At 50.6% G+C, this 26,413-nt stretch overlaps 13 protein-coding genes and 1 non-coding gene across 14 annotated transcripts; 7 read left to right on the top strand and 7 right to left on the bottom strand.

The window, feature by feature from the left end:
- Positions 1 to 27: 27 nt before the first annotated feature.
- On the top strand, positions 28 to 2,383 carry BDV17DRAFT_36917 (AAA family ATPase CDC6). Its single transcript, XM_073764425.1, has 2 exons — positions 28 to 210; positions 270 to 2,383. Exons 1-2 carry the CDS (start codon positions 159 to 161, stop codon positions 2,135 to 2,137), a joined length of 1,920 nt encoding a protein of 639 aa, XP_073617555.1. The 5' UTR covers positions 28 to 158; the 3' UTR covers positions 2,138 to 2,383.
- On the bottom strand, positions 2,384 to 6,055 carry BDV17DRAFT_36906 (GTPase-activating protein RGD2). The gene is made up of 5 exons (XM_073764424.1): positions 5,307 to 6,055; positions 4,099 to 5,245; positions 3,945 to 4,040; positions 3,708 to 3,893; positions 2,384 to 3,654 (listed from the first exon to the last, which is right to left on the bottom strand). Exons 1-5 carry the CDS (start codon positions 5,532 to 5,534, stop codon positions 2,630 to 2,632), a joined length of 2,682 nt encoding a protein of 893 aa, XP_073617554.1. The 5' UTR covers positions 5,535 to 6,055; the 3' UTR covers positions 2,384 to 2,629.
- A 408-nt stretch (positions 6,056 to 6,463) lies between these two features.
- Positions 6,464 to 8,366, bottom strand: BDV17DRAFT_289564 (amino acid permease GAP1; the record flags this gene model as incomplete). Its single annotated transcript, XM_073761688.1, has 3 exons — positions 6,464 to 7,526; positions 7,588 to 8,005; positions 8,090 to 8,366. The coding sequence occupies 3 exons, from the start codon at positions 8,364 to 8,366 to the stop codon at positions 6,464 to 6,466; spliced, it is 1,758 nt and encodes a 585-aa protein (XP_073617553.1).
- Positions 8,367 to 9,143: 777 nt separating this feature from the next.
- Positions 9,144 to 9,701, bottom strand: BDV17DRAFT_289563 (RNA-binding protein LSM5; the record flags this gene model as incomplete). Its single annotated transcript, XM_073761687.1, has 6 exons — positions 9,144 to 9,182; positions 9,234 to 9,297; positions 9,394 to 9,421; positions 9,473 to 9,511; positions 9,568 to 9,624; positions 9,677 to 9,701. The coding sequence occupies 6 exons, from the start codon at positions 9,699 to 9,701 to the stop codon at positions 9,144 to 9,146; spliced, it is 252 nt and encodes an 83-aa protein (XP_073617552.1).
- A 549-nt stretch (positions 9,702 to 10,250) lies between these two features.
- Positions 10,251 to 11,767, top strand: BDV17DRAFT_289562 (ribonuclease H-like domain-containing protein; the record flags this gene model as incomplete). Its single annotated transcript, XM_073761686.1, has 2 exons — positions 10,251 to 10,983; positions 11,049 to 11,767. The coding sequence occupies 2 exons, from the start codon at positions 10,251 to 10,253 to the stop codon at positions 11,765 to 11,767; spliced, it is 1,452 nt and encodes a 483-aa protein (XP_073617551.1).
- Positions 11,768 to 12,689: 922 nt separating this feature from the next.
- BDV17DRAFT_t58 lies at positions 12,690 to 12,777 on the top strand. Its single transcript has one exon. It is a non-coding gene; the product is annotated as a tRNA-Pro (tRNA).
- pex10 (ubiquitin-protein ligase peroxin 10) lies at positions 12,757 to 14,543 on the bottom strand. The gene has a single exon (XM_073757310.1). It carries the CDS (start codon positions 14,352 to 14,354, stop codon positions 13,239 to 13,241), a length of 1,116 nt encoding a protein of 371 aa, XP_073617550.1. The 5' UTR covers positions 14,355 to 14,543; the 3' UTR covers positions 12,757 to 13,238.
- Positions 14,544 to 14,703: 160 nt separating this feature from the next.
- BDV17DRAFT_36755 (EXS domain-containing protein) lies at positions 14,704 to 16,506 on the top strand. The gene is made up of 4 exons (XM_073764423.1): positions 14,704 to 15,023; positions 15,073 to 15,868; positions 15,920 to 16,233; positions 16,294 to 16,506. Exons 1-4 carry the CDS (start codon positions 14,939 to 14,941, stop codon positions 16,365 to 16,367), a joined length of 1,269 nt encoding a protein of 422 aa, XP_073617549.1. The 5' UTR covers positions 14,704 to 14,938; the 3' UTR covers positions 16,368 to 16,506.
- Positions 16,507 to 16,869: 363 nt separating this feature from the next.
- On the bottom strand, positions 16,870 to 18,581 carry BDV17DRAFT_36720 (uncharacterized protein). The gene has a single exon (XM_073764422.1). It carries the CDS (start codon positions 18,190 to 18,192, stop codon positions 17,164 to 17,166), a length of 1,029 nt encoding a protein of 342 aa, XP_073617548.1. The 5' UTR covers positions 18,193 to 18,581; the 3' UTR covers positions 16,870 to 17,163.
- Positions 18,582 to 18,590: 9 nt separating this feature from the next.
- Positions 18,591 to 20,031, bottom strand: BDV17DRAFT_258405 (Ac45/VOA1 transmembrane domain-containing protein). Its single transcript, XM_073757309.1, has 5 exons — positions 19,893 to 20,031; positions 19,539 to 19,837; positions 19,383 to 19,487; positions 19,100 to 19,330; positions 18,591 to 19,039 (listed from the first exon to the last, which is right to left on the bottom strand). The coding sequence occupies exons 1-5, from the start codon at positions 19,985 to 19,987 to the stop codon at positions 18,900 to 18,902; spliced, it is 870 nt and encodes a 289-aa protein (XP_073617547.1). The 5' UTR covers positions 19,988 to 20,031; the 3' UTR covers positions 18,591 to 18,899.
- A 189-nt stretch (positions 20,032 to 20,220) lies between these two features.
- Positions 20,221 to 20,946, top strand: BDV17DRAFT_289557 (rRNA-processing protein RRP17; the record flags this gene model as incomplete). Its single annotated transcript, XM_073761685.1, has 2 exons — positions 20,221 to 20,415; positions 20,479 to 20,946. The coding sequence occupies 2 exons, from the start codon at positions 20,221 to 20,223 to the stop codon at positions 20,944 to 20,946; spliced, it is 663 nt and encodes a 220-aa protein (XP_073617546.1).
- A 167-nt stretch (positions 20,947 to 21,113) lies between these two features.
- BDV17DRAFT_36717 (tropomyosin) lies at positions 21,114 to 22,301 on the bottom strand. The gene is made up of 3 exons (XM_073764421.1): positions 22,003 to 22,301; positions 21,511 to 21,815; positions 21,114 to 21,444 (listed from the first exon to the last, which is right to left on the bottom strand). Exons 1-3 carry the CDS (start codon positions 22,018 to 22,020, stop codon positions 21,282 to 21,284), a joined length of 486 nt encoding a protein of 161 aa, XP_073617545.1. The 5' UTR covers positions 22,021 to 22,301; the 3' UTR covers positions 21,114 to 21,281.
- Positions 22,302 to 22,312: 11 nt separating this feature from the next.
- Positions 22,313 to 24,036, top strand: BDV17DRAFT_258397 (uncharacterized protein). Its single transcript, XM_073757308.1, has 3 exons — positions 22,313 to 22,679; positions 22,747 to 22,983; positions 23,034 to 24,036. Exons 1-3 carry the CDS (start codon positions 22,427 to 22,429, stop codon positions 23,768 to 23,770), a joined length of 1,227 nt encoding a protein of 408 aa, XP_073617544.1. The 5' UTR covers positions 22,313 to 22,426; the 3' UTR covers positions 23,771 to 24,036.
- BDV17DRAFT_36692 (putative cyclopropane-fatty-acyl-phospholipid synthase) lies at positions 24,019 to 26,375 on the top strand. Its single transcript, XM_073764419.1, has 4 exons — positions 24,019 to 24,576; positions 24,703 to 25,189; positions 25,240 to 25,991; positions 26,086 to 26,375. Exons 1-4 carry the CDS (start codon positions 24,472 to 24,474, stop codon positions 26,290 to 26,292), a joined length of 1,551 nt encoding a protein of 516 aa, XP_073617543.1. The 5' UTR covers positions 24,019 to 24,471; the 3' UTR covers positions 26,293 to 26,375.
- The last annotated feature ends 38 nt before the right edge of the window (positions 26,376 to 26,413 follow it).

Genomic DNA, 26,413 nt, shown 5'->3' with positions numbered 1-26,413 from the left:
GCGCCTCCAGTCGAGGTGAATTATGCCTCCTTTGGATAAGCCGCTGCAAAGAGCACCCACCCCGATCTTCTACCTACGCCAATACGCAATACCTGACGATTCTCATATTTGGATGTCACGCTCTTAGTTCACTCGGTCGCTCCTTTCATTTCTTCAGTATGGCTGCAACAGTCCTGGGAAAGCGCCAGCGGAGCGCCATTGAGTCAGAAGGTACAACCGCTTGCCGTGCTTTCTTAACTTAATTCGCTGACCTCTTCACGAAATCGTAGCTTCTTTACCGCTGCACAGTAACAGCAGACACCACACGCAACCTACGTGTATCCACCGAGAAAATACGCAATCAGCGACACCATCGACCCGCCTACTTCGCTCTCGATCGAAGCATAGTGACACCCCTCAACCAGAGAATGGCACGACCACAAAAGACCGACCGTCTAAAGGTGGGCGACGGAAGAAGACTGACGTGCAGGAAGATGAGGGGTCGTCATCGTCAAAAGAGAATTGCGTACCAGTTATCTCAAATACCGCCAATATCCGTGCAGATGAGAACCTGAAACTCGTGGAATTCAGAACCCCTTCGAAGGCTAGATATAGGAACGCCCTAGAATCGCCACCAACCACCCCAAAGCACCGAGTGCAGGTCGGAACTAAAGCTCTCACTCCCCGCACACCGCGTCAGATAGGGACACCGACAGCATCTCAGACCATATACACTCAGGCCCGGCAGCTCTTTGCCCGAGGAGCAAGTTCTGGACGGATCATTGGTCGCGACGCGGAAAGACAAAAGCTGACTACATTCATCACGGATAGCATACAAACTCACAGCGGTGGATGTATGTACGTCAGCGGTCCTCCAGGTACCGGCAAGAGTGCTCTTGTTAGAGAGGTGCTCGACGAGATCGATCTTCAATTGATGAGAGTTGCACAGATCAACTGTGCAAGCATGCGAACTGCGCGGGATGTTTACAGCAAACTTATCGAAGATTTATGCGATGACGATGATGTCTTCAAGAAAAGCGAGACCGATAGACTGAAAAGCATGTTTCTACCGGCTAAGAAGCAAGCTACCAAGCAAGACTTGTTTATGGTCATGCTGGACGAGATAGATCACCTCCTCACTGCAGACGCGGGGGTTCTTCAATCTCTCTTCGAATGGTCCTTACAGAAGGAGTCCAAGTTGGTGCTAATTGGGATTGCTAATGCCCTCGATTTGACTGACCGGTCTCTACCCCAACTGAAAGCGAAGAACCTGAAACCTTTGCTGCTCCCCTTTCTTCCTTACAATGCCAGCGAGATTGCGAACGTGGTCATCGGCCGTCTTCGGTCACTGCTTCCAGAAACTCAGACGGAGGACCCCAGTTTCATTCCTTTCGTTCAACCTGCGGCCATCCAGTTGTGTGCGAAAAAAGTTGCTTCGCAAACTGGAGATCTACGAAAAGCGTTTGAACTCATCAAACGGGCCATCGATGTCATCGAGCAAGAAACGATGCAGAAGCTCGGAAAGCAAAACCCTAACAGTCCATCGAAGACCATTTTGGTCGAAAACAACAACCTTTCGTCTTCTCCCAAACACTCGCTGCCGAGATCAGAATTGGCGCTTCCTTACACAATTTTTACCGCGCCCCGCGCTAGCATTGCGCATATCGCAAGGATTACATCTTCGGTCTTTGGGCAGGGAACAACACAAAGACTACAGTGCCTCAATCTTCAACAAAAGGCGGCTCTTTGCGCATTGATCGCACTGGACCGCAAGCGACGAGAATGCGACACCCCAGGAACTCCCTCGAAGTCGAAAAGCTCAGCCCCAACAGTCAAGCAAATCTTTGACGCATACTGCACCCTGTGCAGGACAGATAACATCCTGCATCCGTTAACCGCAACGGAGTTCAAGGACGTTCTCGGCAGCTTAGAGACTCTAGGGCTCGTCGGTGAATATCAAAGCCGAGGCCGAGGGGGTACTGTCGCTGGCGGCTCAGATGTACGGCGGACGCCTTCGAAGTCTGGTGGAACCTCACTAAGCAAAGCATTGGACGAGCAGAGCTTCGTTTGCTTTGTATCACAAAAAGAGATTGAGAGTCAGATTACCGGTGCAGGCGAAGGTATCCTTAGGAGATTGTTTTCGGGAGAAGGCCTATGAAGGCTACGATCAACTTATGTATTGCATTAAATTTTGGAGCATGCTTGGAGTCAGGTGAGCGATTATTGATTAGCAATCACACATTCTCCTTCGAGCGCTAGTTCAGAGCATTGTACACTTAGATGAAAAGGAAATGTTACTTTGAATGAAAATCACTACGTGGAAGCGAATAGTAGATGGAACAGGGCTGTATAAAATTCATATACAGTCTCAAAGACTTGGATGCTATACAACTCAAGACGAAAATATGGAAGAGAAAACTAATAAGAACAGCAGAATAAGACGATAGACATACAGAGGGGTATGCAAAATGTAACAATATGGTTTATACGGGAATCGAAGTTGGAAGTTGGAAGTTGAAGTTTGAAAACAAATGAAAACCGCATTTCGTGCCCTAGCACTCAATCGACATAGACAAGCTTCACACGGTAAAGTAGAATTCCCAGGTGCAATGGACCAGGACCTGACTCAATCCGCTTAGTTTGTCAATGTCTAGTCATCCATCGGCTTATCCTCTAGCGTGACACCTTTCGGCTGCTCGCTGACACTGTCGGCCACGCTGCTCCGCTTGCTATCCGTTCCGGTCTCACCGGCGATGATGGGGAAGCTAGATCGGCTGCCGAGACCGGGCTTGTGGGAGGAAACGCCACTGGAGCGCTTCATGGAGCCGCTGGAGCCGCGGTTGGAGTCGAAGCTTGTCTTGGATTCCTCGGTGAGAGGGGTAGCCGTGGGGGTTGGCGAGTCCTCGGATCGTTCGGGTGGTGGGCTGGCCGGGTCAGAGGCTGAGGAGTGGGTTGGGATTGTTGTGGAGATGGGGGAGTCGGTGGTGGGCGTGCCGTTTGTGGTGGGTTCGGAGGCGTTGATGTTTACGTTTGAGAGCTCTTCTGGGCCGGCGCCTGCGCCTGTGTCTGTGGGGGATTCGCTGCCGGGGACTTCGAGGCTGTTGCGGGTGGTAGGGGTCTTGCGCTGCTCGCCAGAGACGTTGATGGGGAAGCGGCCTGGTTCTGGGCCGCTGGAGCGTTCGCGGCGGTGTTTGCGTGGGGGAGCTGGGCTGTGGGCGCGACTGCGGTCCATGATGGCGCGGTTGCGGGCTTCCATGGCGGCTCGGCGGTTGCTCTCGTCTGAGCTGATGGCGCGGGGGCGAGGGGCTGTCCCGACAAGACCGCTGGACTGGCGCTTCAGTTCGCCAAAGATAGTGTCCTTGTGGGCGAACAGGTCACGGATCAGACGGTAGCTGTGGCGCTCATCCATTGTCAGGCTGCTCTCGCTACGGGGGCGGAGAATGCAAGGTGATAGCGATTGGGCGAGGGCGGAAATGTAGGTTTCATCGGCGGAGGTCAAGTCTATCAAACGCGTGAAGTGGGTCATAATAGCATCAAGCGTGGCAATGTTGTTGAGACGAAGTTGGCCAAGGGTGCTTTGAAGGACCTTGATGCGTCCTTCTTCGGTGGTCTCGTTTGCAGTCGTGGAATAAATGGTCTTAATGATTTCGTAAACTTGGGAGGAAACAAGAGAATCTATCAAAGTCGTTTAGTTTGCGTGAGAGGGTGAAGTCAACACGAAAACATACCGGGCAGTTCGAGGAGGTATAACTTGAGCGCACTTGCAACAACAGGAATCTCATACTTCTGAAGCACTTCGAAGTAATCGCCCTTCCTGTTGTTCAAGGCGTGGCGAAGGTGGTGTGTTGCTCCAAGAGGAACGTCGTAGAGCCAAATTGCACGCCGTGACTCATCTCCCTCAAGCTCAGGGTAGCCTAACAGCCACTCGTTAATTTACACTTCCAAACGGGTCATTGCTAGCTTACAGTTATCAAGGTAGGTCAAAAGCGTTGTCACAATGATCGGCACTCTTTTACGGTCCGCCCTTGCTCGAGCCTCGAGATCGACACCGAAGATTTGATCTAGAAATAATCAGTTAGATTTGCTCCACTGTTCTTATGGCGAAAGGAAAGCAAGTACCTTCAACTGATCCATAATAGTTCTCATAGGCTTGCACCTTAGGAACGAAACCACCAGTTCTGTAGTTCTCGAGAAGGTACCGCAGATCTCCCAAAGGCTGAATGGTCTCTTGGTACAGCATCATGTGATCCACGGTGCTCTGCAGATTTGGGATAACATTGCTAACGGCTCCGGAGAAATCAAGAACCACGGCCTTGATTGCCTTGAGACGGTCCAGCTCGCACTGCTCCATAAACCGAAGGTTCGCAACAATTTCCTCCTCGAGCTTGCATCTGATGAGGTCGAGCTTCCGCACAGCGGCCTTGTAACGCTCATCAGCCTCACGAGATTCTCTGCGGAGCTTCTCCGCCGGTGTCTCGTTCGGGTAAGGGTTGTTGAGAGGGTTCCAGCCCTGCAGCATCTCGGAAACAGAGGCTATCGGAGACTCGATACCGTCTTCACTGGTTGCGACAGAGGTCACGCGGTTCAGCGCCGTCTTTTTCTCGGGAATTCCAGAAACCTGGAAACTCTTGGGGCGCCACTGGTAGCGCATCTTGGAGCTATTGGCAAAAGTGCTGCCCATATTTCCCACTAACCGCAGGAAGCCGTTGTCGACAAGATCCTGCCCAATGCTCTCCGCATAACTGAGGCTAGTCGTATTCAGGTATTTTTGAGTGTATTCCACGATGTCTGCACCAGTCGACGTGTTTTGGTACGTGCCAATGATGGGTACTTTAATCTCACCCAGAGGAATAGTCTCCAGCATGTGTATCAGAAGCTTCTTCAGTTCATCAGGAGTATAAACCTTGTCACCGAGCTCCACTGGCTCCTCCTCTACCGGCTCCTTGTCCGGTAGAACGATCTTAGGCGTCGGCTTGATCTTAGGACTAGTTTCCGGTGCCTGGAATGCAAGCTTATTCTCCTCTTCCAGGTCCTCGAGCACTCGGCATTTGTTGAAGTAATGACTCCGCAGCTTCTTGACTAGGTCCACCTGCTTGGTATGTTCCTTGATTCGCGATTGTAGATCGTCATGGGAATTTTCAATTCGAGCCTCGTGCTGGTCGCACCAGCGTCTAAACGGCAAAACGACTAATTCCCGAATATTCGCTGAGATTTTCTGGTGGTTCCTGGCCGCTTCGATCATCTCGGTACGAGTACCCTCGTAGGCCTATGTACAACTCTCATGTTAGCACAGAGCTAATTGGGATGGCAAAATGGAGTAGACTGACCTTTCGCACACTTGCTCCGTCATCCTTCCCGAATCCCGCTACCATCTTATCCACGCTCGGCGCAATATCCCCCAGCTTCTGGCTGTAGGTTTCCTCAGCATCCGCACGCATCGACGCAATTGTGAGTATTTGCTTGTTTTCAACAATTCCCTGTTGAAGCTTGCCATACAGGACCCCAAGACCGGTAGCATAGTCCGGGGTCCAGAAGGAATCGGAAAATCCAGGCATTTTCCGAGATCGGTTCAGAAGAGTATAAACAGAAATGAAATCGGAAGCAAGTGATCTGATTCCTGTTCGCCCAGCAGGATGAAGAGGCTGGACACGGGTCGTTGGCTAGGATTGTTCACAAACGCGCAAGCGGAGGGATCCCGTCGGTCCGGGGTAGGTGAATTGCGAAACTGAGCTGGCAGCGATCCGCTTCGAGGGAAGGTCGTAGCACAGAAACAAAGAGCGAAGAGCAAAGGTGAACTTTCAGCCACGATGACAGCACCGGTACCAATGCGAGGTTTGAATGGCGAGGGCGAGCTTTGAGCACGGGAGCGCTGGGTAAGACAACGCTGAGCAATTGTATGCGTGGGCGCCTAGAAGCGGAGAAAATGAGAGACTGCGCAGATCAGGAAAGCAAAGAAACAGCAAAGCAAATCGTTAACGCAGAAGAAGAAAATCAGGCTTCGCCCTAGGGTATGACTGTTATGATATTGACGTGATGGGAGAGTAAAAGTGAAGGAGGAAGAAGACTCCCATCAGGCCTCCCACAGTGAGCTGGAGCAGTTCCTGAAGTTGCCAATCTCCGTACGTAATTTTACGGGACTGAACTGGCCGTTGCCGCCTCAGCCTCACGTGGCCCTTTGGTTTTGGGCTATTTTTGGATGCTCCGCTGAAAGATTACCGTAACCTGCTAAACCGCGCCGTGTCTCTGCTATGGATGAGACATCCACCTTGTTGTTACTCCAGTGACTGCTAGCCAATACTAGGGCTTATTCAAGAAGGAATTTATTCCTACTGCAGCTATAGATCCGCTAGGCTGGTGACACTGTTTCAGCGTAAAACTGCGTTAGACGTCAAAGGCAAATATGTTGATGTGGGTATTTCGTGATCGTCGTTACTATTAAGAACTAAGAGAATATGGAGAACGCGCTGAAGAACCGACTGCGAAACTAGCAGAAGAATTTGTAGAGTTTTTTCCATGCAGGCCATGCCGCTTGTTGGGTTCGTTCCTCCTTGATGAGCCATTGGATGTTCAATTCCCGTCGGCCGGTTCGCAAATCCATTTCTCTCGCCCGGAGAATCTTCGTTCTGAATCGCAGCTTATATGGGATGTAAAAGACGAGGACGACAGGAGCCGCCAGATACTTCGAAAAGAAGTTGCTGACTAGCCTCCGATCGGACATGGTCTCGTAGTTTATCGGCGAAAATCCGACCCAAAACTGGGCAATCAGAATAAGGCAATTGAGAATAAACCCTGCCCATGAGCCCATTATGCCGGGTTGAGAGCGGAAAGCTAGGTCACTGAGGCTGTGACCTTGTACGTGCCATGCGCGGCGGAAGCGTATGTGTGCCAGGCAGATCGAACCCCAGGTGAAAATCGATGAAAGGCCAGATATCGCTATCATCCATTCAAAGGCGTCCTCCTGCTTGTCAGTGGCGGCTAGGAACCCCAATAACCCCAGTGCAGAGGCAATACCGATGGCCCACAAAGGACGTCCTTTACGGTCAATGTAGCCTAGAAACTTGGGTGCTTGTTGTTGCTCTGCAAGCGCTGCAAGAGTGCGAGAGGAGCCATATACAGCGGAGTTCCCGACAGAAAGAACGGCAATCATGATCACAACGTTCATCACAGAGTCGAGAACTTCGATTCCTGCGTTCTTGATGGAAATCACAAAGGGCGATGCCTTGGCATCAACAGTAGACGATCCGGTAAGGAGGCGAGGGTCGTCATAGGGTATGAGAAGTCCGACCAGTGTGAGTGAGACAATGTAGAATAGAGTTATGCGCCAGAAGACCTGCTTGACGGCGGTGGGTAGAGACTTGCGAGGGTTGGCTGTTTCAGCTGCAGCGAGGCCAACCAATTCAGTCCCTGCAAATGCAAATCCAGCATTGACGAAGACATCGCACAGTCCCTTGAATCCATGGTGAAATGCACCGGGATTGCGCCAATAAGAGCCACCGATATAGCTGCCGCCTGGACCTCCGGCACAATTCAAGATAATTCCAAGTATACTAGACGAGGTCAATAAACATGCTCATATTGAGGAGCGTTCAGAGATTTAGAAATACTTACATAAAAGCAATCACGGCTATCACTTTGATGGATGAGAAAACAAACTCTGCTTCACCATAGCCCTTGACGCCGAAGAGGTTGATTGCGACAATTGCGACCCAGAATAGGGTGACCCATACTGCGCTGGAGATATTTGACTCCCAGTAGCCAACCGTGATTGACGCGGCGACAATCTCTAAAGGTAAGATAACAAGCCATTGCAAAGCATAATTCCAGCCCATGGCAAATCCCCATGCGGGATCAATAAATCGAGTCGAGTAGTGGGCGAATGAGCCCGCAACAGGGAAAATGACGGCCATTTCTCCAAGTGCCTGCACAGTGCAGTAAAGCATGGAGCCAGTGAGTGCATAAGCAATGAGTAGTGACGCCGGCCCCCCGGTAGCAAGCACTCTCCCAGAACCGACAAAAAGACCAGTGCCTATATAAGTCGACATTGTCAGCACCTGTCACCATTCCCGCAAGAGCAGCATATTCTTATGTGGTGATTAAAATGAGCTCCCACCTATAGAACCTCCTATAGCAATCATTTGCAGATGACGGCCCCTCAGACTGCGCTGCAATGGAGAGTTGGCAGCGCTCTCGGCCGCATTCTCGATATCGTAGCTTTTGCCCTCCGAAAAGGATGCATGAGCAGTGACGTGAGCATTCGGGTCCCTTTGGAAGCTTTCTAGGACGCGCTGACCCAGGCTTCCCCGTCTTGTTGCAGTCTCTCCATAAGCCGGTGCAGAATCGGCTGATGCCGAGCGCTCAGCTTTGGCCTTCAGAAAGTCGTTATCCATTGCGTGTCGTCGTAATAAATTCAATTTCCACCCCGTATCGTTCTGATGGCGGTCTGACTTCCATATATTGTGAGTTGCGATGCGAAAAACAGGAAGATGACGCGAAAGAATAACAAACGGTTCTCGCCGATGTGGGAGCGTAAAGTCTTTTAACGAAGCCCAAGTTTAGCCGGAAGATACAGAGACCCTGGAAATCGTCATTCGGGCGTTGAAAGATATCGAGGGCGATAAAACGGACCCGGCTGTGGCAGTCAGGAGGAAGGACAGGATACCATAAAGGAGAGCGCTGTCCACATGTGAATGGCAGGATTAGGATCACGACATTGTTGTCACTCTGAAGATAGCGAAATCAAAGGTGACTGGGGAACTGTCAGCTCCAGACTGTGGCCGTGTCCCCCTCCCGCATGGCACTCGATGATAAGAGGGCGCTAATCCCAATTTCGCTAGGCTCGCATCTTATAAGCCGGAGGTCGCGTGCTGCCACTTCATCACACTCCAACATTCACTGCAGCCAAGTCAAGCAAATAAACTCCCATGGAGGTATTTGATACATTACCAAGTGCTTGTGGTTCTCTGAAGTTGCAATGAACTACTGTTCGCAACATGCCAAAACAGTTCAGCAAGCACAACCATGGCTCTGCGCTAAGGATCATGAAATAAAAGACCTTGAGCTGTCGAGAAGAAGATAATTCTCTATTTTCTGAAGAATATTACATATATCATGGCTGTCGTTGGCAAAGATTGTTAGGGCATCAAATTGAAACTGTCGAACCTCAATCACGAGCTCCCAACAGGCCCTTCTCCGCCAGGGATTAACTGGACGCCAGAGTCAGTTCCTTCAATACTAGATATAAGTAAATCACGTACCATGCAGATGTTGTTTCCATTGAGAAGGATTTTCGGAAGCTTGACCTGGGCGCCAGTATAATCACTACTCTAAGATTAGTTCATGGACTGGCGCACGCCTTCCGAGCATGGGGAGCTCAGAGGCGCATATCATCGTTTGAAGAACAATAAAAGGCCTTACAATTCAGTCACATCTTCCAGAACCATGTCTAGATAGCATTAGCCAAAGCCTTCAAACATACATTGAGGTTGTCACTTACTGACGTAGTCGTCAAACCCGAGCAATGTGCCGGAGAATTCTGCCCGCTGTCAGTGCGTACTCCTTGACATTTTACAAATTTCATCATAGTCAAACCTTTGTCGTTCTTCATGATGATCCATATCCGGGATCCAACACACTTGTCAATCAATTCTAGCAATAAGGTTAGCGTGTGTTCAGACGCAAGTGGCGGGTGCTTCAGTACCTAGAGGAAGAAGTTGCGACGTCATTTTTCACTGCAGTGGGTTTCCTAGAGCTGAGTCTTCTGAGAGATAGAGCCCTAGACTAGTCGCTCGTTTTTAGACAATGTGATAAATGTAGTTGGTGGATCTCGCGTCTTGGATGGACGATTCCAATGCCAGACTTGGCATCGGGGACCGCTGTTTATCCGTTCCGGCTATCTATGTTCAAGTCAATCAGCCGCTTCGACGATCCTCATGTCTATGTTGCGACTTCAGTCATTATTGTTCGCCAGGGGGTTTCTGCTCAATAGAAAAGATGCGCTCAACATAGAGTTGGCGCCCACAATTATTAAGGGCCATGTACGATTCGAAAGATACATGGCATTTTTATCCGGCTTGTTAAGACAAGCTTTGCAGCCAAGGAAATCATATCTTGAATCTCCTTTTCAGGCATTGAATAACACAGGGACTTGCGCAGGTCTATATCGGAGCTCTTCAGGAGTCCTGGGATTACGAGGCCAAACACAACATTCACCTTCATTTTGTTCTATCCTCTCCTTCAATGAATCCTGGAGACTATGCCGGTCTACAACAGAAATGAAACGACGCTTTGTTTACCACCACTCTGGATATCGCGCACCTCTTTCTGCGATAACTGATGGTGATTTTCTCAATAATATCCGGCTAAATGGCAGGAATTTCAAGGAAAAGACAGCCCCGTGGAAACGACAAGTATCAACAGCCGCTGTGCCATCTGCTGCGCCGTTGCAATGGTTCAGCCATAAGCAGTTCAAGAACCAGGAAGGCAAAGATATAAGCGTACACTATTGCCAGACCCTCGACATCACGGAAAAGGTGGCACAGCTCTTCCTGAACGAGACCGTACTCGGCTTCGATATGGAATGGCAAGCCGCGGCCACAACATTCGACAGTATTCAAGACAATGTCTCAGTCATCCAGATCGCCAGCCGAGACCGAATTGCTATCTTTCACATAGCCAAATTCACACCGTGCTCGAAGCTTGAAGAGCTCGTGTCTCCCACACTCAAGCGCATCATAGAAGACCCCAATATCTTGAAGTGCGGCGTTGCAATCAAAGGTGATTGCACTCGTTTGCGCAAGTTCCTTGGAATCCACGCACGCGGCACATTCGAACTCAGCCACCTCCACAAACTTATCACATGGTGCTATACGAGACCAACCATGATTAACAAATTCCGCGTGAAACTCACCGAGTTATCCGAAATGCACCTGGGGCTTCAACTGGCGAAAGACCTCGACGTGCGGTGCAGTGACTGGAGGAAGACTCTTTCCAGTACGCAAGCTCATTGTGAGATTCCCATCCCTTGGTTTCGATTATGCAAAGCGCGCAAGCTAACGCAATACATTACTCAGATGCCGCCGCCGATGCATTCGTGGGCTACAAGTTATTCGAGGTTATGGATGCAAAGCGAAAGGCCTTGAAACCTGTCCCACCGCTTCCGGCACACGATGAGCTCGATCTGCCTATTCTCATCAAAGAACCGGAAAAGAAACCGGAATCTAAAGAAAATTGGGAAGCAGATCCTGCCGATATGACCTCTGCTGAGTCTGCTGAAAAGATCGACAACACTAGGCCCAGAAAAAGGATCAGACGTTCTGTGGTTGTGAAAACCGCTGATCAGACCGATGCCGAACCTGTAAAGAAAGGTAGACGACGCGCTCAGAGCGTGAATTCTGAGGAATCCGAATCCGCTTTTGAGGTAGACAACAGGGTCATACGCCGCCTCCAGAGTGCAGAATCCGCTGAAGACACTAGATTCGAGCCGGTAAAGAGGGCCAGAGGACGTCCTAGGAAAGCAGAGCCTGCGGAAAAGAACGATCTTGAGCCCATGAAGAGCCGACGAGTTTCCAGTGTCGAGCCCGTTGAGACCACCGATGCCGAGCCGGCAAAGAGGAAGAGAGGGCGCCCTCGGACTAGGAGTGCAGAGCCAGCCCAGAAGAGTGATTCGGAGCCCGCGAAGACGGTCAGACGGCGTGCTCGGAGTGTGGATTCTGCTGCTGTTGATCAAGTGGAAGTTCAAGTCGAGCCCGTCAAGAGGCCCAGAGGGCGTCCGAGGAAAATGACCATATAGGTCAGCTGGAGGAACGTACTGCGGGCAGTACTTCTTGGATACCCTACAGTGACCTGTTTTGTTTCAGGTATATGTATTCTAGAGTCGGCTAGTAAAGTCGGTAACGGCACCATTTCATGTAAATAACTTAATTGGATAAATTCCAGGATATTTTATCGTCTTAAAATGCTCGTCAGTCAGTTGGGTATCGAGTTAAGGGAATCAATCACCGACTCCGGTCCTAAAGCACAGTGCTTAGATTTCTCTCTAGCTCGAGGACTCGCTACGCCTCTCAGTCGCCAGTCGCCGGTTCGAGCGCATCTTTGCTATCTTTGCACTCTTCGTGTGTAAATCAAGAACCCAGTCCCGATAGGCTCAATGCGTGTTGTACTGCCAAGCCATGGGCATTAATTAATGTGTCTCATTGGACATGAGCTGATTGTCTCAACAGAACAACCAGACATCCAGTTCACAAAAGTGTTAGCCTTTTGGTTCTCCGGAAATATCTCACTGCAGGCGACGTCGATATGTATGTCATTGATTGGCAGATCCAAGTCGCCGTCGTTTGGGGTCCAGAGACGCTTCACTTCTTCTTAGTCAATAACAAGCTGCTGAATCTCGCTCGATTCTTGACAGTCAGCAGGACCGAGAAAGTTGTACGCTGCATCACTGAGTTTATTGTTTTACTTCACATACCCCAGAGTCATTGCATCTATTACGTCTTTTACGTGGACAGAAAAACGATATGCAGCTCAACCGTTTAGTTTCTCTGAGATACCTTGACGTACATCTCACAAATAGGCCAATAGACTCCAAGCAACAGGGAGTACCATAGGGTTCCAGTTTACAACTTCTGGAGCCCTGTTGTAGGCCGTGAATAAAAGTCATGAACTTGAAGTAAAGAGAAATCAACAATTACTATTACTATTAATATTACTAATGCGCCTGGATGGTCTAGCGGTATGATTCTCGCTTTGGGATTTCTATATCGTGAATGCGAGAGGCCCTGGGTTCGACTCCCAGTTCAGGCCTTTTTTTTTCTTTTCGTGCCCACTATTCATTAAATGTCTGTCTGGCTGTTGCACTAATGTGAGGGGTTAGTTCGCTTGGTTGTAAACCGAAATACGAGTTTACGCTGGGGGGCTAGAGTCAAGATTTGACTGATAGCCATCCGCAAACAGGACCGTCGACTACAAATTGGCATTGAAACAGGGGAGCCCAACCAGAGGATGATGTTCTCAGGACTGCGGTTGTATTCTAATGGAAGTGACAGCCAGAAAGGGGTCTATCATCAGGTTCACCAAGTAAAAATGAGAAATAGAACATACCATGATACATCAAATTGAAGAGAAAGACATACAGGGTATATATAACTTATAGAATCCATCCAAAATGACCAATTCGAGAAATGAGGAGGAAATATATGCAGCAGCTCAACTGCAAAGATGCATGTAAACACTCCTCTTGTACAGTCACCAAATAAGCCAATCCTTTAGCCTCTCAAGGGGAGTATCTTTGATGCAAGAACCTCTTGTCGACAAAGAGGACATTCAGGCTTTTCACGAACCCAGTCACAAACACATGTCCAGCAGAAGACATGCCCACAAGTTGTGACGCTTGGGTCTTTGAACGCTTCGAGGCAAAGGGTACATTTACGCTGCTGCCCGTCGGGGATCCATGGAATAGCATTTGGGTCTTCCGAGAGGTCATATCGCGCACTGGAGGCAGGAAGTACAGGGAGGGAGGTCGGATGCTCGATCGAGCGGACCAGAGTATCATTACCATGAAATTCAGAAGATTCAGCCTGTACGTCTCGATCCTCCTGTTGCAAGCCATCGCTCACTTTCTTGGCGTGAAGAATGCTCTGGACCGCTATCTGAAGGACGAGTAGAACTCCCAAAACCTCATAGCCAACTCGCTGTTCATTCTCCTCCAGTTTCTTGGTGAAGACATAACGTAGCCCCCAGAAGCGTTTCGATAAATGATAATATGAGCCGGTAAAATAGAAAGCCGTTATGCTTAGGGCATATATTGGTGACAAGGACGTGATCGAATCTAGATGCTCTATAATGTATTTCTGGATGCGGAGCTTCGTAAAGAACGGCTGCTTAGACTTTCCTTTCGACTGTGAGACTGTGGACTGTTTGGCTTGCTGCGCTTTGAATTGTTGCCTGGCGATACTGCGTTCCAATTTGGCGCGAAGCCGCTGTCGAAAGCCGGGGAGAATTCGCTGCAGCGTCCAGGGAACCATTGTACTGCTCAAAACGTATCCCACCCGTCGGACGATCGACGGCAGCTGTAGCGTATCATCTTCTAGTTGGACCAGGTCACAATACTCTTCCCCAAGTGTTCGGTTCCCAGTCAACGTCGTGAGTGAGAAGTATAGGAGCTCCGTCAAGTGTTTGATGGCTTCAGAAGAGGTATGCGCATATCGGGCACCGCGGAGAGTTCGAATAATAGATTGTGCCTGGTTCGTCAAGTTCGCCGTGAGAAAAGCATCCTTCTCATGGGAACGGATAATGTCTGGCGAAGTTGCGAAAGGATAGAAATGGGCTGAGGGTCGCGCAGGAGGGGCTTGGGTCGAGAGCGAGAGATCTTGATCTGCCATTGCTGCGGCTGAAGACTGTTGAGGATCAAGCAAGGGGCACCAAAGGGCGGCAAGAAGTCTTTGGTTGGATACCTACTACCTAGGTATGATGCTCCTTTGCTGGGTGCTCATGTTCTGACTCGGAAGTCGGAACGAGCTTGGGGAATGCTTCCCCAGACAAGCCGCCGACAGACCGATGCCTCGGCTGTCACCACGTGATTAGCACCACGTGACTGATCTGATCAAAACGCGGAACTCGCGGTCTAGACCCGTGACTAGTCCCAAAGCGGACAAGCGCCTTACCCGAGCGTCACGGGTCGGAGGAGTCGCTGGGACCGCTGGATTGCTTTCGAGAACATCCCTGAGCTGGCTTTGAGCCTCTGTGTGCAGCCCAGACCTTGGAATATTTACTTATCCTAGAGGGCAGACTCACCCCTAGTCGTTCGTTTACGTGTCGGGTGCCTTTCATCTTCTCTTCTTTTCTTCCTCTCTTCTTCATTTTCTGCCGCGGAAACCGTCTCTTCATACCTATCCTCTTCTTACTTCGTATTCTTTTCCCTTTGTACAAGGTGCTAGGAGTCCCGGCGTCGCTCCTTCAATGGAATATGGGTCCTGATCAGCATGCTCAACTGGACGGCTTCAGTCTCTTTCTTCCCTTTCCTTCTCGCGTGGCCGTCGTATTGTTGGCTGGTGAGTATCCTCTCCACCGAATGAGGACACTCGGTTAACACTTCCGAAGGATTCTGGGGTTGGGGTGCCAATCTTCAGTATCTTCAACAGAACAATATCGTACGTCGACCCCTCCATCTGCCCTTTCGAGCGCTCGGGCAAGCAAAAACTAACTCTGCTCAGGACCTTCTCGCGTTGATCCGCTATCACACTCATAAAACCCCTAATCAGCGGCCGCCCCACGTCACTGCCTACCACTTCGCCGGTCTCCTGACCTTTCCTCTTATACTGTCACTTCTCATTTTCTGGCCAGTCACACATGGATCTAGAGAATGGGTTGAAACCGTCGACTACATCCCGCAAGCGTACCTCTTTATCTTTTTCGTCCTCATCCTTTTCCCTTTCAATCGATTGTCACGGTCTGGCCGGCGGAGATTCTTGGCCACACTACGACGGATCAGTATTGGTGGGCTAGCAGAAGCTCAAGATGGCAAATTCGGCGACATTTTGCTTGCAGATGCTCTTACCAGTTATGCAAAGGTTATCGCAGACCTTGTGGTAACTTTCTGCATGTTCTTCAGCTCCGATACGTCAAGCACGTCGAAGCCAGACCGAAACTGCGGCTCGGACTGGTTGGCTCCCCTCATCATTGCCATTCCTAGCATGATTCGATTGAGGCAATGCTTGACTGAGTATGTCCGTGTGCGCAAGACGGCGCTTGGGAATGGAAACAGCGGTGGGCAACATTTGGCCAACGCTCTAAAATATGCTACCGCTTTTCCGGTCATCATTCTCGCCGCAAAATTGAGGAACTATAGTCCCTTTCTCCTCTACGATATCAGCGAAGTGACGCTTTCCAGACTACTGTAAGTTGGCTTAGCTCCAAGACTACCAGATAGTACATTAACAGCAAACAGATGCCTGTTTACCTTCATCAATTCCTCGTACTCTTTCTACTGGGATGTCACTAAGGATTGGGACTTGACGCTATTGTCTGAATCTCGAAACGATGGCGACCATCCGTTTGGACTACGTCGCTACCGCCACTTTACTGACCAACATTACTATACTGCTATTGCCGTCGATTTCGTCATTCGCTTTTCATGGACCTCAAAGTTCCTTCCAGGATTCTCCTGGCTTAGTGAGAAGGAGTTTGGGATTTTCCTGCTCATGTTCCTTGAGGTAGTTCGTCGATGGATGTGGGTTTTCCTTCGCGCGGAAGCCGAGTGGAGTAAGTTCTTGCCTCATGACTGCTATATATCTACCCATGCTAACGTTCTTGGTTCTGCAGTCAGGAACAGCCGCGGGCTCGCCCCGAGCGACGTCCTACTCGGCGAATACAACGGCAAACTGGAGGCTGATTGAACATCTCAACCAGCGCTCAGCGAGCTGCCTAGATTCAGATCCGTTATATAGATGTCACGACCTTTTAATTCGCTTGTCAAGACTCATTACATTCGGGACTAATGCCTCCGTCCCTTTTTTGTCGACTCGATTTTTCATTGCGATTGAGCACGTTACTCTCCTTGTGCCTCATTTTTGGCATCTTCCGAATCAGTCATTCCCTCCATAACCAGTCAGCCAGACTCTGCTGATTACTACCCATTTCTTGCACTTTATCATTACTTTCCTACTGTATCATATGGGCAAGAGCGTTTGCGGAGCTGACTCGGACATACTTGTTTCTTCTTTGGTGCCTTTGTGGGGTGTTAATAGGTACTATGACACGCGAAATGGACAGCGGGACTTAATAGGTCTAATCAATGAGTACATATGGGTTGGATTGTTTCACCTTGTGACGGCACTTGTAAATAAAAGCGTGCAATGCATTGGAATGAACAAAGAAGGATACGAAGGAATACGTCTACTTCAAGCTTATACAAGCATAGATTGGGAGACTTGTGCATATCAATAGATTAAATATGGTTCCACCACTCCGATCATGTACAAAGTGCTTAGTATTTGACATATGATGATCAACGAACTGAGAAAATACATGAAAGCACAATAGGTAGCGGCATTTATAAGTGTAGCAAATATGTAGGAGGGAAATCAAAACCAATACCACGGGGGCACTATCGTTCCACGTACAGATAAAGATAGAGAGAAAAAGAAACAGAGGTTGAATCGACTGGCGGGCGTATTGTGATTGCACCCAAACTCAACGGTGTCTAGGCGGAGACCGGGGCGGGTTCTGATGATTATCAAAGAGATCATCCAGGTACGCACTCGGCGTCCTCCCAATCGGCGGTGAAGTAAGGTTGACGCTACTCGTCGACCCATCCGCGGCATACGATTGCCGGAGGTTGCTATTGCTGTACCGCGGGACCTCATGCATCCCCGGTGCGGTTGGAGGCGTTGCAGGAGGCGAAGGGCCCGATCCTGTACGAGTATACCCCCGAGTCTGAGGCGGGAGACTATCGGAGGAAATGCCGACATTCTGGGCTAGCCCGGCGGCGGCCTTACCGGCAGAGTAGTAGCCCGCAGGTAGGTAATTCGAGCCGCGGTTCCCGGCATTCTGCATCCCCGCTGTGGGGGAGTAGAAGAGGCCGCTGCCGGAGGTTGGGATCTTGGATGTCCGACGCGAGTCCCGATACGACGAGTGTCTGTTCCCGCTGATTTTCTCGAGCGAGACGGCGTTGTGGGTGTGGTGGGAGTGCGAGTAGTTGCGGGAATGGCTGTGGCTGCGCGAGCGTCCCGAGCGCTTCTTCTTGCCGCTGCCTCGTAGCAGGCCTTTACTCTCGGATGAGTGCATGATTGCTGCGCGGCGGACGGAGCGGTTGACGGACCATGCGACGATACCCCGCCATGCGAGGACGGAGAGGCCTGCTGCGCCTAGGACGGCGCCGACGGCGATGAAGACGGTTCCTTCTGGCGCGGAGGACTTCTGCATGTAGGGCGCATCTTCTGTGGGAGGGACAGTTACAACGGGGTAGTTGTCTGTTGTTGTTGTGCTTGTCGTTTCATTGTTGTTGGATGACTCGTTGTTGTTGTTGTTGTTGTTGTTGTTGTTGTTGTTGTCGTTGTTATCATCGCTGTCGTTGTTACTGTCATTGTTGTTGCCGTCGTCCGAAGAGTCTGGATTGTCCTGTGCAGCCGCTAATTGCGCGAAGAGGATAATGGCGACGAAAAATATGAGCAGGAGATATGGTCGGCGGGCCGTTGACCGGCCCATGGGGAGAAGAAGCATTGTAGGTATAGGGGCGGTTAAGCGATGCTATCGATGTTGGTGAGGTTCTCCGACAGGCCTCCTGTTTTAAATCGCCAGGCTCGTCCAGCGCATGAGGTCCTCGACTCGGCGCAAACGTTCGAATGACAGAAGAGCGAAGATGAACACCGTTGAGGGACAAGAGTCAACTCCGCAAATTGTATCGATAAATATGGGGCGGTAAACAGTACGGGCGTGGATCGGATCTCCACTCAGATGGCAGGTCAACGAAGGCGGCTGATGTCAAATAGTGAGATCATGCAAAGCAACAAGACTATATGCCATGGAAGAGAGTAGACATTCTCATGTAGAGGTGGATTCCATAGCGAACGATGCAGACTAGAGTACTCTGTAGGTCAAAGTCTCAAAGAACGCCCATGCAAAGATCAGCAAAGCCATCATGTGTCCAGGACACGCATGATCACGTGATTCTATCGATAGCTAAATTTGGAGTATCGAAGCGGCGAGATTCACTCTACCCAGTCTAGATCATGTATGCCGAGACTCAACTTGTACTCTGTAGATAGAACCAGAAAAGCCATTATCGGCAGCTCAAAGCATAGATCTCACTATCCTAGCCTTATAATACAACGAACCATGAACACCAAAAGCCTGTGGATTTATGATATGCGTTCAAACTCAATAAACATCAATGCCAAAAGCCACACTCCTCGCTGTTCACAATGAAATTACTGCTGCTTCTTCTGCACGGTAGAAGAGGTGTCCTTCTCGAAGGCTGCGTAGGAGACCTGCAGGCTCATGAGGGCGCTAAGACCAATGTAGAGGATGAGGATGAAAAAGAAAGCGGCAATAAGACCCATGAAAAGACCTATGAGCGATTAGAGATTGGCAAAGTCATTCGAATGATTCGGAGAGACTATGTACGGACCTGGCGTAAAGTACTGGTACTCATCGAAGAGGGAGTTGTTCGTCGTTTGGTCACGGCGAGAGGGTGCAGAGTAGTCCCGCTTCAGGTCGACGCGAATGGGGTCTTGGTAAGGGTCGCTCGGCGACTTGTAGGTAGGGGAGTCGGATTTCTCCCATTCTCTCGGGGTGGTGGTGTAGAGGATGGTGTACTTCTTTGACGGAAGTCGGCTAACGATATCGGACAACAGTCCGTCTAGATCGTCGTCAGTAAGCTTTCTTTACCTCATCTCTACCACCCGACATACCATGATCAGAGAGCTGCTGGTCCCGCTCGGTGTCGGGAGCAATTGAAGGGAAATCAATCACGACGACACGGGGCTCCTTGCTGAAATCAGTCGAATATGATCCAGCTACAGACATGTTAATGAAGGACCTTCGAGCTGATAACCAGGACCGCAAACCTGAAGCATCAATGATCGTGGTCTCAGCACCACATTCAGTCTCAAGAAACTTTTGAATTTGCTTAGCCTCCAGCACGCCTGCAACCTCGTTGACGGCCATGGTAGATCGGATTGTCTCATCCTCGCCGGTCATCTTCGCTCCTAAGCGGGGTGCGGATTTGCCAGTAACAAAGTCGATGTTGTGCACGCCTGGTTGCGAGGCGATAACATAGTAGTCGGAGGGACATGTACTGAGGGCCGTAGAAAGGTCGTTGAGGAGGTGGGTGGCGGACTTGAGTTGTGCTGGAGCAGATAGGATTCTGGAAGCTAATGAGCTCATTCATGTCCGCGATTCGGCAGCCCGGCTAAACTTACTCGGATGTTGATGCGAGGAAAAAGGGAGAGGTGTCTCGGAATGCGCTAGTTGTTGCGGCTCCCAGAGCCAGCAACGACAAGAGGCTTGAACGCATCGTGTAAGAAATGGAATCTGGTCGGGCGACGAGTTGATGTCCGCGGGAGGTGATGTTGGAGCCAGGCTGGTGGATTGGACAAGCTCGGAGGGCGGTCAGCTTTGGGTCAGCTCTGGCCGCCGCAATGTTCATCGTCCAACTTTTTTTTTCTGGATTGGAACCACAACAACACGAGCATATCCTCCATATAGTTAATTTGTCTTATTTTATCTGGCTCCAGGATCCTTGCGACAATGGGACCCCAGATTAAAGGAGCACATTCAAAGAAAAGAAAGTTGGCTAGCCGAGTGGAAGAAATCAACTTTGACGATACTGCCCGGCATCAATTCCTCACGGGCTTTCGCAAACGCAAACAACAACGCATAAAACATGCGCAGGAAGTAGCAGCAGAGAAGGCGCGAGAGCAAAAGAGGGAGGAACGACGACGGGTGAGTCTTGTGATTTCAGTGTCTTGAGAAGGATGACGCTTATTATTCGAATTCATTTTTTAGATGCGTGAAGAGCGAAACACAGAGTTCGAGAATGCCCTCGCAGAGCACAAAAAGCAGCTAAAGCGGCTGAAAGCAATGGACGAAAGTGGCGACGAGGCTGAGGATACTTCAAGCGACGCCGAGGAGGAAGAAGAAGAGTGGGACGGAATCTATGAGCCCCCGGCGGTAGACTATGAGGCGGAATACATCGACGAGGACAAATATACAACGGTGACTGTGGAGGAAATGGATCCGTCTAAAGAAGGTCTCCTGCAGTCGGACGATGATACCTCGGACGAACGACCAAAGGAACAACCAGAGAAAATCGAAGATGTCAAGCCAACGAAGAAGCCGAAGGCCAAGCAATCAGATACCCAAAAGAAGAAAAAGAAGAAGTTCCGATACGAGACCAAGGAGGAACGGAAGGTCACCAGGATGAAGGAGCGCAGGTCAAATCACAGAAAGGCTCAGGCGCGTCGCAAACGATGAGATGCTTGCTCATGAGCCTACGGCATTATACGGAGTAGTTGCATCGTGGATATGTCCCTCGAGAAGATACCCATCGCATAACTTCTCAAAAGCATTTCAAATGTTCATACAATCTGTCCCGGCTATGATTAACAGGCTATGAGGTCGACTCTAAGGCAAGATGATGAGAAGTATAAAGAGTGGAGACAAGACGGGCAAGGAATGTTATGAGATCTGCCTCTGCGGGCCAACGGTATTATAAAATGGCGGGCTGTGCAGCGAAGGTAACAACGAAAGAACTGGAAAAAACGGCCGAATACACCCCTTCCATCCCGTGCTTGTGCTCAACCCGGTCCTTAAACACTGTTCAGAGAGACCTCGAGCTCGTGCAGCTCCTTCTTCAGCTCCTCGTACTTCTTTGACATATCCTCATATTTGCCCTCCCACTCATCACGAGATGATTCGAGAGCCTGCACCTTGCGTTCGTAGTGACCAGCCTTAACGTCTGTTTGGCGAAGCCTGTGGAGAACAATAGTTAATCCTCACCGTTCCAGGAGAAACCAGTATTTGAACAGAAAAACATACTTCTCGTTTGTCTCGCGCAGATTCCGGTCAGCCTCCTCAGCCTCCTCCTCGAGGAGCTGCACGCGCCTCTGGAGGGCTTCGTTCTGAGTATCGTGCTGGGCACTCTGGCTGGCGGCGTCCTTAGCCTCCTTCGCGGAGGACTCCAGCTTCTCCACCTCAGCCTCGAGGAGTTGATTGCGGTGGGCAAGGGATGTGATTTCCTGTTCCTTTGCCAGGTTCTCCTGCTCCAAGGTCTTCACCTTGGCCTTAAGCTCCTCGTTCTTCTCGTGGGCGTCATCTGCCTCCACGCGGAGGGCGTTCATTTTCTAAACAAGACCCAGTCAGTCTCCATGAGGTACTGCATATCGAGGCCGATAAAGTGGCTCTCCGGGTTGGACCAGACACAATAACGGAAGGACGAGATAAAGCGGTGTTGGTGCATGTGCAGGGTTCAACCTCCAGGGCTAGCTCTCGAGCTACCCCGCCGAAAATAGGGAGAGGGGAAAAACATACCTCCTTGATTCTGTCCATGGTGAAGAGCTGGCGGCGGTTAAGTATTTATAGAAGGAAGAAAGACAGGTGCTCAGATGTGATAGAAGGCTTTCGCTCAGCGATAAACCGGATGCAAAGGTTGAGAGTATGATCAGTGGGGAGAGTTCACTTTCAGGAGAAGGACACCGATAATAATAGCGCAGTGACCAGTCGGCGGTCAGCAGTTGCCTGAACCCTGAGGCCAAAACTCACTAGTCCTCTTCGAGCGAGCCTTCCCGCGGATCGACCGTCTGTCTCCACGGGCAACCGCGGCCAAAAAGAAAACACTTGGAGGCACCCTGCATCTAGAACCTCATTATCACCATCCGACTCGTCAAAGCGCATTATCACCTTATAAGCCTATCCCTCGACGTTGCATGATCAGTATTATTCAAACTACGCCACAATGCTGGCCCTCCGCGACCAGGAAAACCTCGTTCACGCGCACCAAACCGTGGCTGCGTCGAAACCGTTGAATCAAAGTACCAAGCAATTACAGCCAAAAACTCCAGGAAACCGAGCCCCGAAGACACCGTTTAAAGTACCACTAAAGGATGAAAATGATCCGCTGGCGTTTGGAAAGAAGACTGTGAAGTCTCTTGGAAAGCAGAATGAAAATGCCAGGCCCTCCGTCAAGGACGCTTTTGTTACTCCCATGGGTATGCACAAGGCTATGGATTGCAAGGATTTCTGTGACTCTGGGCAAGAAGCTGACTTCTGATCTAGGAGACACTCGTCAACGTGCGCCCTTGGGAATGAAAACGACCAACGCCAAAGCAAAAGGCCTACAGACTCCTGCTGCTCCGCTTGGAACTCTCAAGCCAGAAAGAACGACCAGAAAGGGCTCTACTCAACGCGTCAAGAAATTCTCCCCATTTGTGGAACAACCAAAGCCAGAAGTGCAGGCTCAGCCAGTTCAGGACGATGTACCGGATATCGAATACATGCCGCCAAAGCCTAAGGGTAAGATACATGATTTGATTCGCATTGCCAAGTATCTGACACATTTATAGATCTCCCCGACCATCCTGATGAAATTACCTACGACACCACATTCCCTCAATTTCGGCCCGAAAACCTAGCGCTTGGGCTGGAAAGCGTATACGGCGACAACGAGATTGGAAGTGACGGCCTCACGAAACGGCAGCGCAAATTTCAAATGGACTCTGCAGCCTATGACAAGATGGTTGACGATATGATCATGAAGCAAGTTGAAAGTATCGGCTTCAACGAACCTAGCGATGATGAACAGCCAAACCAGCCTCCCGTGACGGAAATTCCTCGACGGCGTATTCGAACTCGGTCAAGAGTCGCTGCGGAGAACTCAAAGATTTCCAACGGTGTCTCAACAGTTCGTGCTCGGGACGCCGCAAAAGCTCTTTCTGGCAACGAGCGTTCTGTTCCACGGACGAGACCAGCTCCTATCGCGAAACCGAAATCCAGGATCACCTCAGCGCTGTTCCCTTCCAAGAAGCCCAAAGCACCCACCAACCCCTCGTCCATGCGCCATACTGCCGCTGTTGCAGATTCTCGAACCACTGTGGGCTACACCAAAGGTCGGGAGATGTCGTCGCGTTTGAATGGCAGACCCATAACTCCTACCAGGCAATCGGCGACCAAACCGGTTCTTTCTCCAGAGACATTCTCCCGGCCGACCGACGATTCAGACCATAACCAACTGGCGGAAGACGTACTGATTCCCCCGTATGAGGAAGATGAGGAGACTCAGAACTTTCAATTGACTCTGTGAGTCGATGAGGACTCAGTCAACTAGGCTACGCTCGTCTCCATTGTTACAATATTTCCGTCTCCTTTCTTGCTATCATTTTCTCGTTTGTCTGGGTGGAGGCCGGCGCGGATCGAGTGGTTTGAGTCAATGAATCTTGAAGGCTATTATCATGGGAGGGGGCGTTTGTTGCATCTCCTTATTCTCGGTATGGGTTACAACAGGGATGGGTATCTTTTTCTATGTTTTAGCATACGCTGTCAATGGAGCCATGGGCATTTACCTTTTTCGAATGGACAACTATTTGCAGTAAGAGCTTCAAGATTTCACCGCTAGATACGTAGACAGGGCCAGGACTATAAACTTGGATACACTAAGTTGGGCCCACATCCAGGCATCTTGGGTACCGGACGGACTTCGGAGTAAACAGTGTCAATGACTCTGACCACGGGCGAGTCTCTCCAGGTTCTGTAGTTGGACAACATGCGTAACTAAAGGCTCCAGCAGTAATATGTCTGAATTGGCTTACTAGAAAAGTGAAGAGTTGTCAGAAGCTTGGAAGTGCGGTGATCCTCGGATGATCTGAGCCCACACGTAATTTCTGTATCCAGAGGACCAGAACACCACCGGCTCCTCTCCCCCAACCTCCCCGTGTCAATTCCTCCCATTGACACTTCCTCCCTCCAACCCCTTCGCCTCGTCCCGGTCAATTCGTCTTTTCCGCCATGACGAATATCCATCCCGAGTCCACCGAGGACTTTGAGTTCATCGAAACTCCTGCCGCCTCCGCTACAACGCCCGCGGATGACTGCGGCGTGCGGACTACCTCGGTGAGCTCTGCCTGTGTCTGCTCTCGTTGCCTCCTATGATCTGAGGCTCTGGGAAACATGTTTCTATCGTGATTCTAACCGGGGTCTGTGGTGTGTCAATGCTAATGCTTTGTCTCTTCTATCTAGTACCCGGCCATCAAAAATGCTCCCCTTCCAGCAGATGCTGCTGGTAGCGACAGCTTCTCGAACACCCTACTCTTCTCCCTGCTCCTCTTAATCCCATGGTATACCGCCCGCCAGATCGGTGGTGGTTTCTACACCACCATCTTCTTCGCAATCTTCACTACGATCCCGATCTTGATGGCATTCTGGTCTGTGGCCTCTACTATCTCCCCTCGCAAGAACGAGAAGGCCAAGTACGCCGGCCGCCCCGTCGAGCACTATCTGCACTTCCACGGCGAGCATGACCGTGCCACCTACCGCGGAAAGAGCAAGATCCCCATGGAGGTCTTCTATGAGAAGTACTTTGCGGGTGAAGTCGATTTCAAGTGTGATGCCCTGGAGGCTCTGGAATTCAGACACGACTGGGCCAACTTCCGCTTCACCATGGGTCTCTACAAGCACTTTCTCTTTGGATTCATTCCGGAACTGTTGGTTCACTCTCGTTCTCAGGGTATGTGTCTCTCCCGCTGGCAATTGGCCTATGTCTGACTCGCTCTCTAGACGAGGAACAGGTTCGTGACCACTACGACCGCGGTGATGACTTTTACGCCTGGTTCCTGGGCCCTCGCATGATCTATACTTCTGGAATCATCGGAGACATCAACAAGGAGGAAACGCTCGAGCAACTTCAGGATAACAAGCTGGCCGTGGTCTGTGAGAAGATTGGACTTAAGCAGGGTGACACCGTCCTTGACCTTGGCTGCGGCTGGGGTACTTTGGCTAAGTACGCTTCCGTTCACTACGGCGCTCAGGTCACCGGTATCACGCTAGGCCGCAACCAGACCGCTTGGGGTAACAAGGGCCTCCGCGCATCCGGCATCGAGGACTCTCAGAGCCGCATCCTGTGCTCTGACTACCGCGACGCTCCCCGTATCGAGGGAGGATACAAGAAGATTACCTGCCTCGAGATGGCCGAGCACGTCGGTGTGCGCCACTTCTCCACCTTCCTGTCCCAAGTCTACGACATGCTCGACGACGACGGTGTCTTCTTCCTGCAAATCGCTGGTCTCCGCAAGTCCTGGCAGTACGAAGACCTCATCTGGGGTCTCTTCATGAACAAGTACATATTCCCCGGTGCCGACGCCAGCACACCCCTCGGCTTCGTCGTCGACAGACTCGAGGCTGCCGGTTTCGAAATCAAGGGCATCGACACCGTCGGTGTCCACTACTCCGCTACTCTCTGGCGCTGGTACCGGAACTGGCTCGGCAACGCCGACAAGGTCCAGGCTAAGTACGGCAAGAGATGGTACAGGGTACATATACCTTTCTTTTCTCCCTCGCTCCCTTCACTCCCTTAGATCCAAAAAGCAAAATCCCAATAATAACTAACATTAATCCTCCATCCAGATCTGGGAGTACTTCCTCGCCTACTCAACCATCACCTCCCGCCAGGGCGGTGCTACCTGCTGGCAGATCACCCTTGTCAAGAACATCAACTCCACCCACCGTGTCGAGGGCATTAACAGCCAGTATGGCCTCACTGGCGCTCGGGAGGCCGCTGCCGCGAACGTCGGCAATGGCTCTGTGCCTAGTGCTCACATCGTCAAGGCTTAGAGTGACCTAAGGAGGGAATGCCAAATCAAGGACGGAGTTGACTTGTTATTCACTGTTCAAGAGACGAGTCAGTCGAGGGAACCGCATGTGCCAGAGATGATATGGTACGGTTTATAGGAGG

This window comes from Aspergillus undulatus (assembly GCF_047715775.1).
Source record: "Aspergillus undulatus strain CBS 261.88 unplaced genomic scaffold BDV17scaffold_13, whole genome shotgun sequence".
Taxonomy (NCBI): Eukaryota; Fungi; Ascomycota; class Eurotiomycetes; order Eurotiales; family Aspergillaceae; genus Aspergillus; species Aspergillus undulatus.
Note: the sequence above shows the minus strand (reverse complement) of the source record. Positions and strands in the feature narration are given on the sequence as shown.

Coding starts and splice junctions, on each gene's coding strand:
- BDV17DRAFT_36917 (XM_073764425.1), top strand. CDS start 159: ATGGCTGCAACAGTCCTGGGAAAGCGCCAGCGGAGCGCCATTGAGTCA. Junction 211..269: donor GAGCGCCATTGAGTCAGAAG/GTACAACCGCTT, acceptor ACGAAATCGTAG/CTTCTTTACCGCTGCACAGT.
- BDV17DRAFT_36906 (XM_073764424.1), bottom strand. CDS start 5,534: ATGCCTGGATTTTCCGATTCCTTCTGGACCCCGGACTATGCTACCGGT. Junction 3,894..3,944: donor TTTGACCTACCTTGATAACT/GTAAGCTAGCAA, acceptor AGTGGCTGTTAG/GCTACCCTGAGCTTGAGGGA. Junction 3,655..3,707: donor ATACCTCCTCGAACTGCCCG/GTATGTTTTCGT, acceptor CGACTTTGATAG/ATTCTCTTGTTTCCTCCCAA.
- BDV17DRAFT_36755 (XM_073764423.1), top strand. CDS start 14,939: ATGGGTCCTGATCAGCATGCTCAACTGGACGGCTTCAGTCTCTTTCTT. Junction 15,024..15,072: donor GGCCGTCGTATTGTTGGCTG/GTGAGTATCCTC, acceptor ACACTTCCGAAG/GATTCTGGGGTTGGGGTGCC. Junction 16,234..16,293: donor TCGCGCGGAAGCCGAGTGGA/GTAAGTTCTTGC, acceptor TTGGTTCTGCAG/TCAGGAACAGCCGCGGGCTC.
- BDV17DRAFT_36692 (XM_073764419.1), top strand. CDS start 24,472: ATGACGAATATCCATCCCGAGTCCACCGAGGACTTTGAGTTCATCGAA. Junction 25,190..25,239: donor GGTTCACTCTCGTTCTCAGG/GTATGTGTCTCT, acceptor CTCGCTCTCTAG/ACGAGGAACAGGTTCGTGAC. Junction 25,992..26,085: donor ACGGCAAGAGATGGTACAGG/GTACATATACCT, acceptor TCCTCCATCCAG/ATCTGGGAGTACTTCCTCGC.
- BDV17DRAFT_258397 (XM_073757308.1), top strand. CDS start 22,427: ATGCTGGCCCTCCGCGACCAGGAAAACCTCGTTCACGCGCACCAAACC. Junction 22,680..22,746: donor CGCTTTTGTTACTCCCATGG/GTATGCACAAGG, acceptor CTTCTGATCTAG/GAGACACTCGTCAACGTGCG. Junction 22,984..23,033: donor CATGCCGCCAAAGCCTAAGG/GTAAGATACATG, acceptor ACACATTTATAG/ATCTCCCCGACCATCCTGAT.
- BDV17DRAFT_36720 (XM_073764422.1), bottom strand. CDS start 18,192: ATGCTTCTTCTCCCCATGGGCCGGTCAACGGCCCGCCGACCATATCTC.
- pex10 (XM_073757310.1), bottom strand. CDS start 14,354: ATGGCAGATCAAGATCTCTCGCTCTCGACCCAAGCCCCTCCTGCGCGA.
- BDV17DRAFT_258405 (XM_073757309.1), bottom strand. CDS start 19,987: ATGCGTTCAAGCCTCTTGTCGTTGCTGGCTCTGGGAGCCGCAACAACT. Junction 19,838..19,892: donor TTCCTCGCATCAACATCCGA/GTAAGTTTAGCC, acceptor ATTAGCTTCCAG/AATCCTATCTGCTCCAGCAC. Junction 19,488..19,538: donor CACGATCATTGATGCTTCAG/GTTTGCGGTCCT, acceptor ACATGTCTGTAG/CTGGATCATATTCGACTGAT.
- BDV17DRAFT_36717 (XM_073764421.1), bottom strand. Junction 21,445..21,510: donor CTGCGCGAGACAAACGAGAA/GTATGTTTTTCT, acceptor TGTTCTCCACAG/GCTTCGCCAAACAGACGTTA.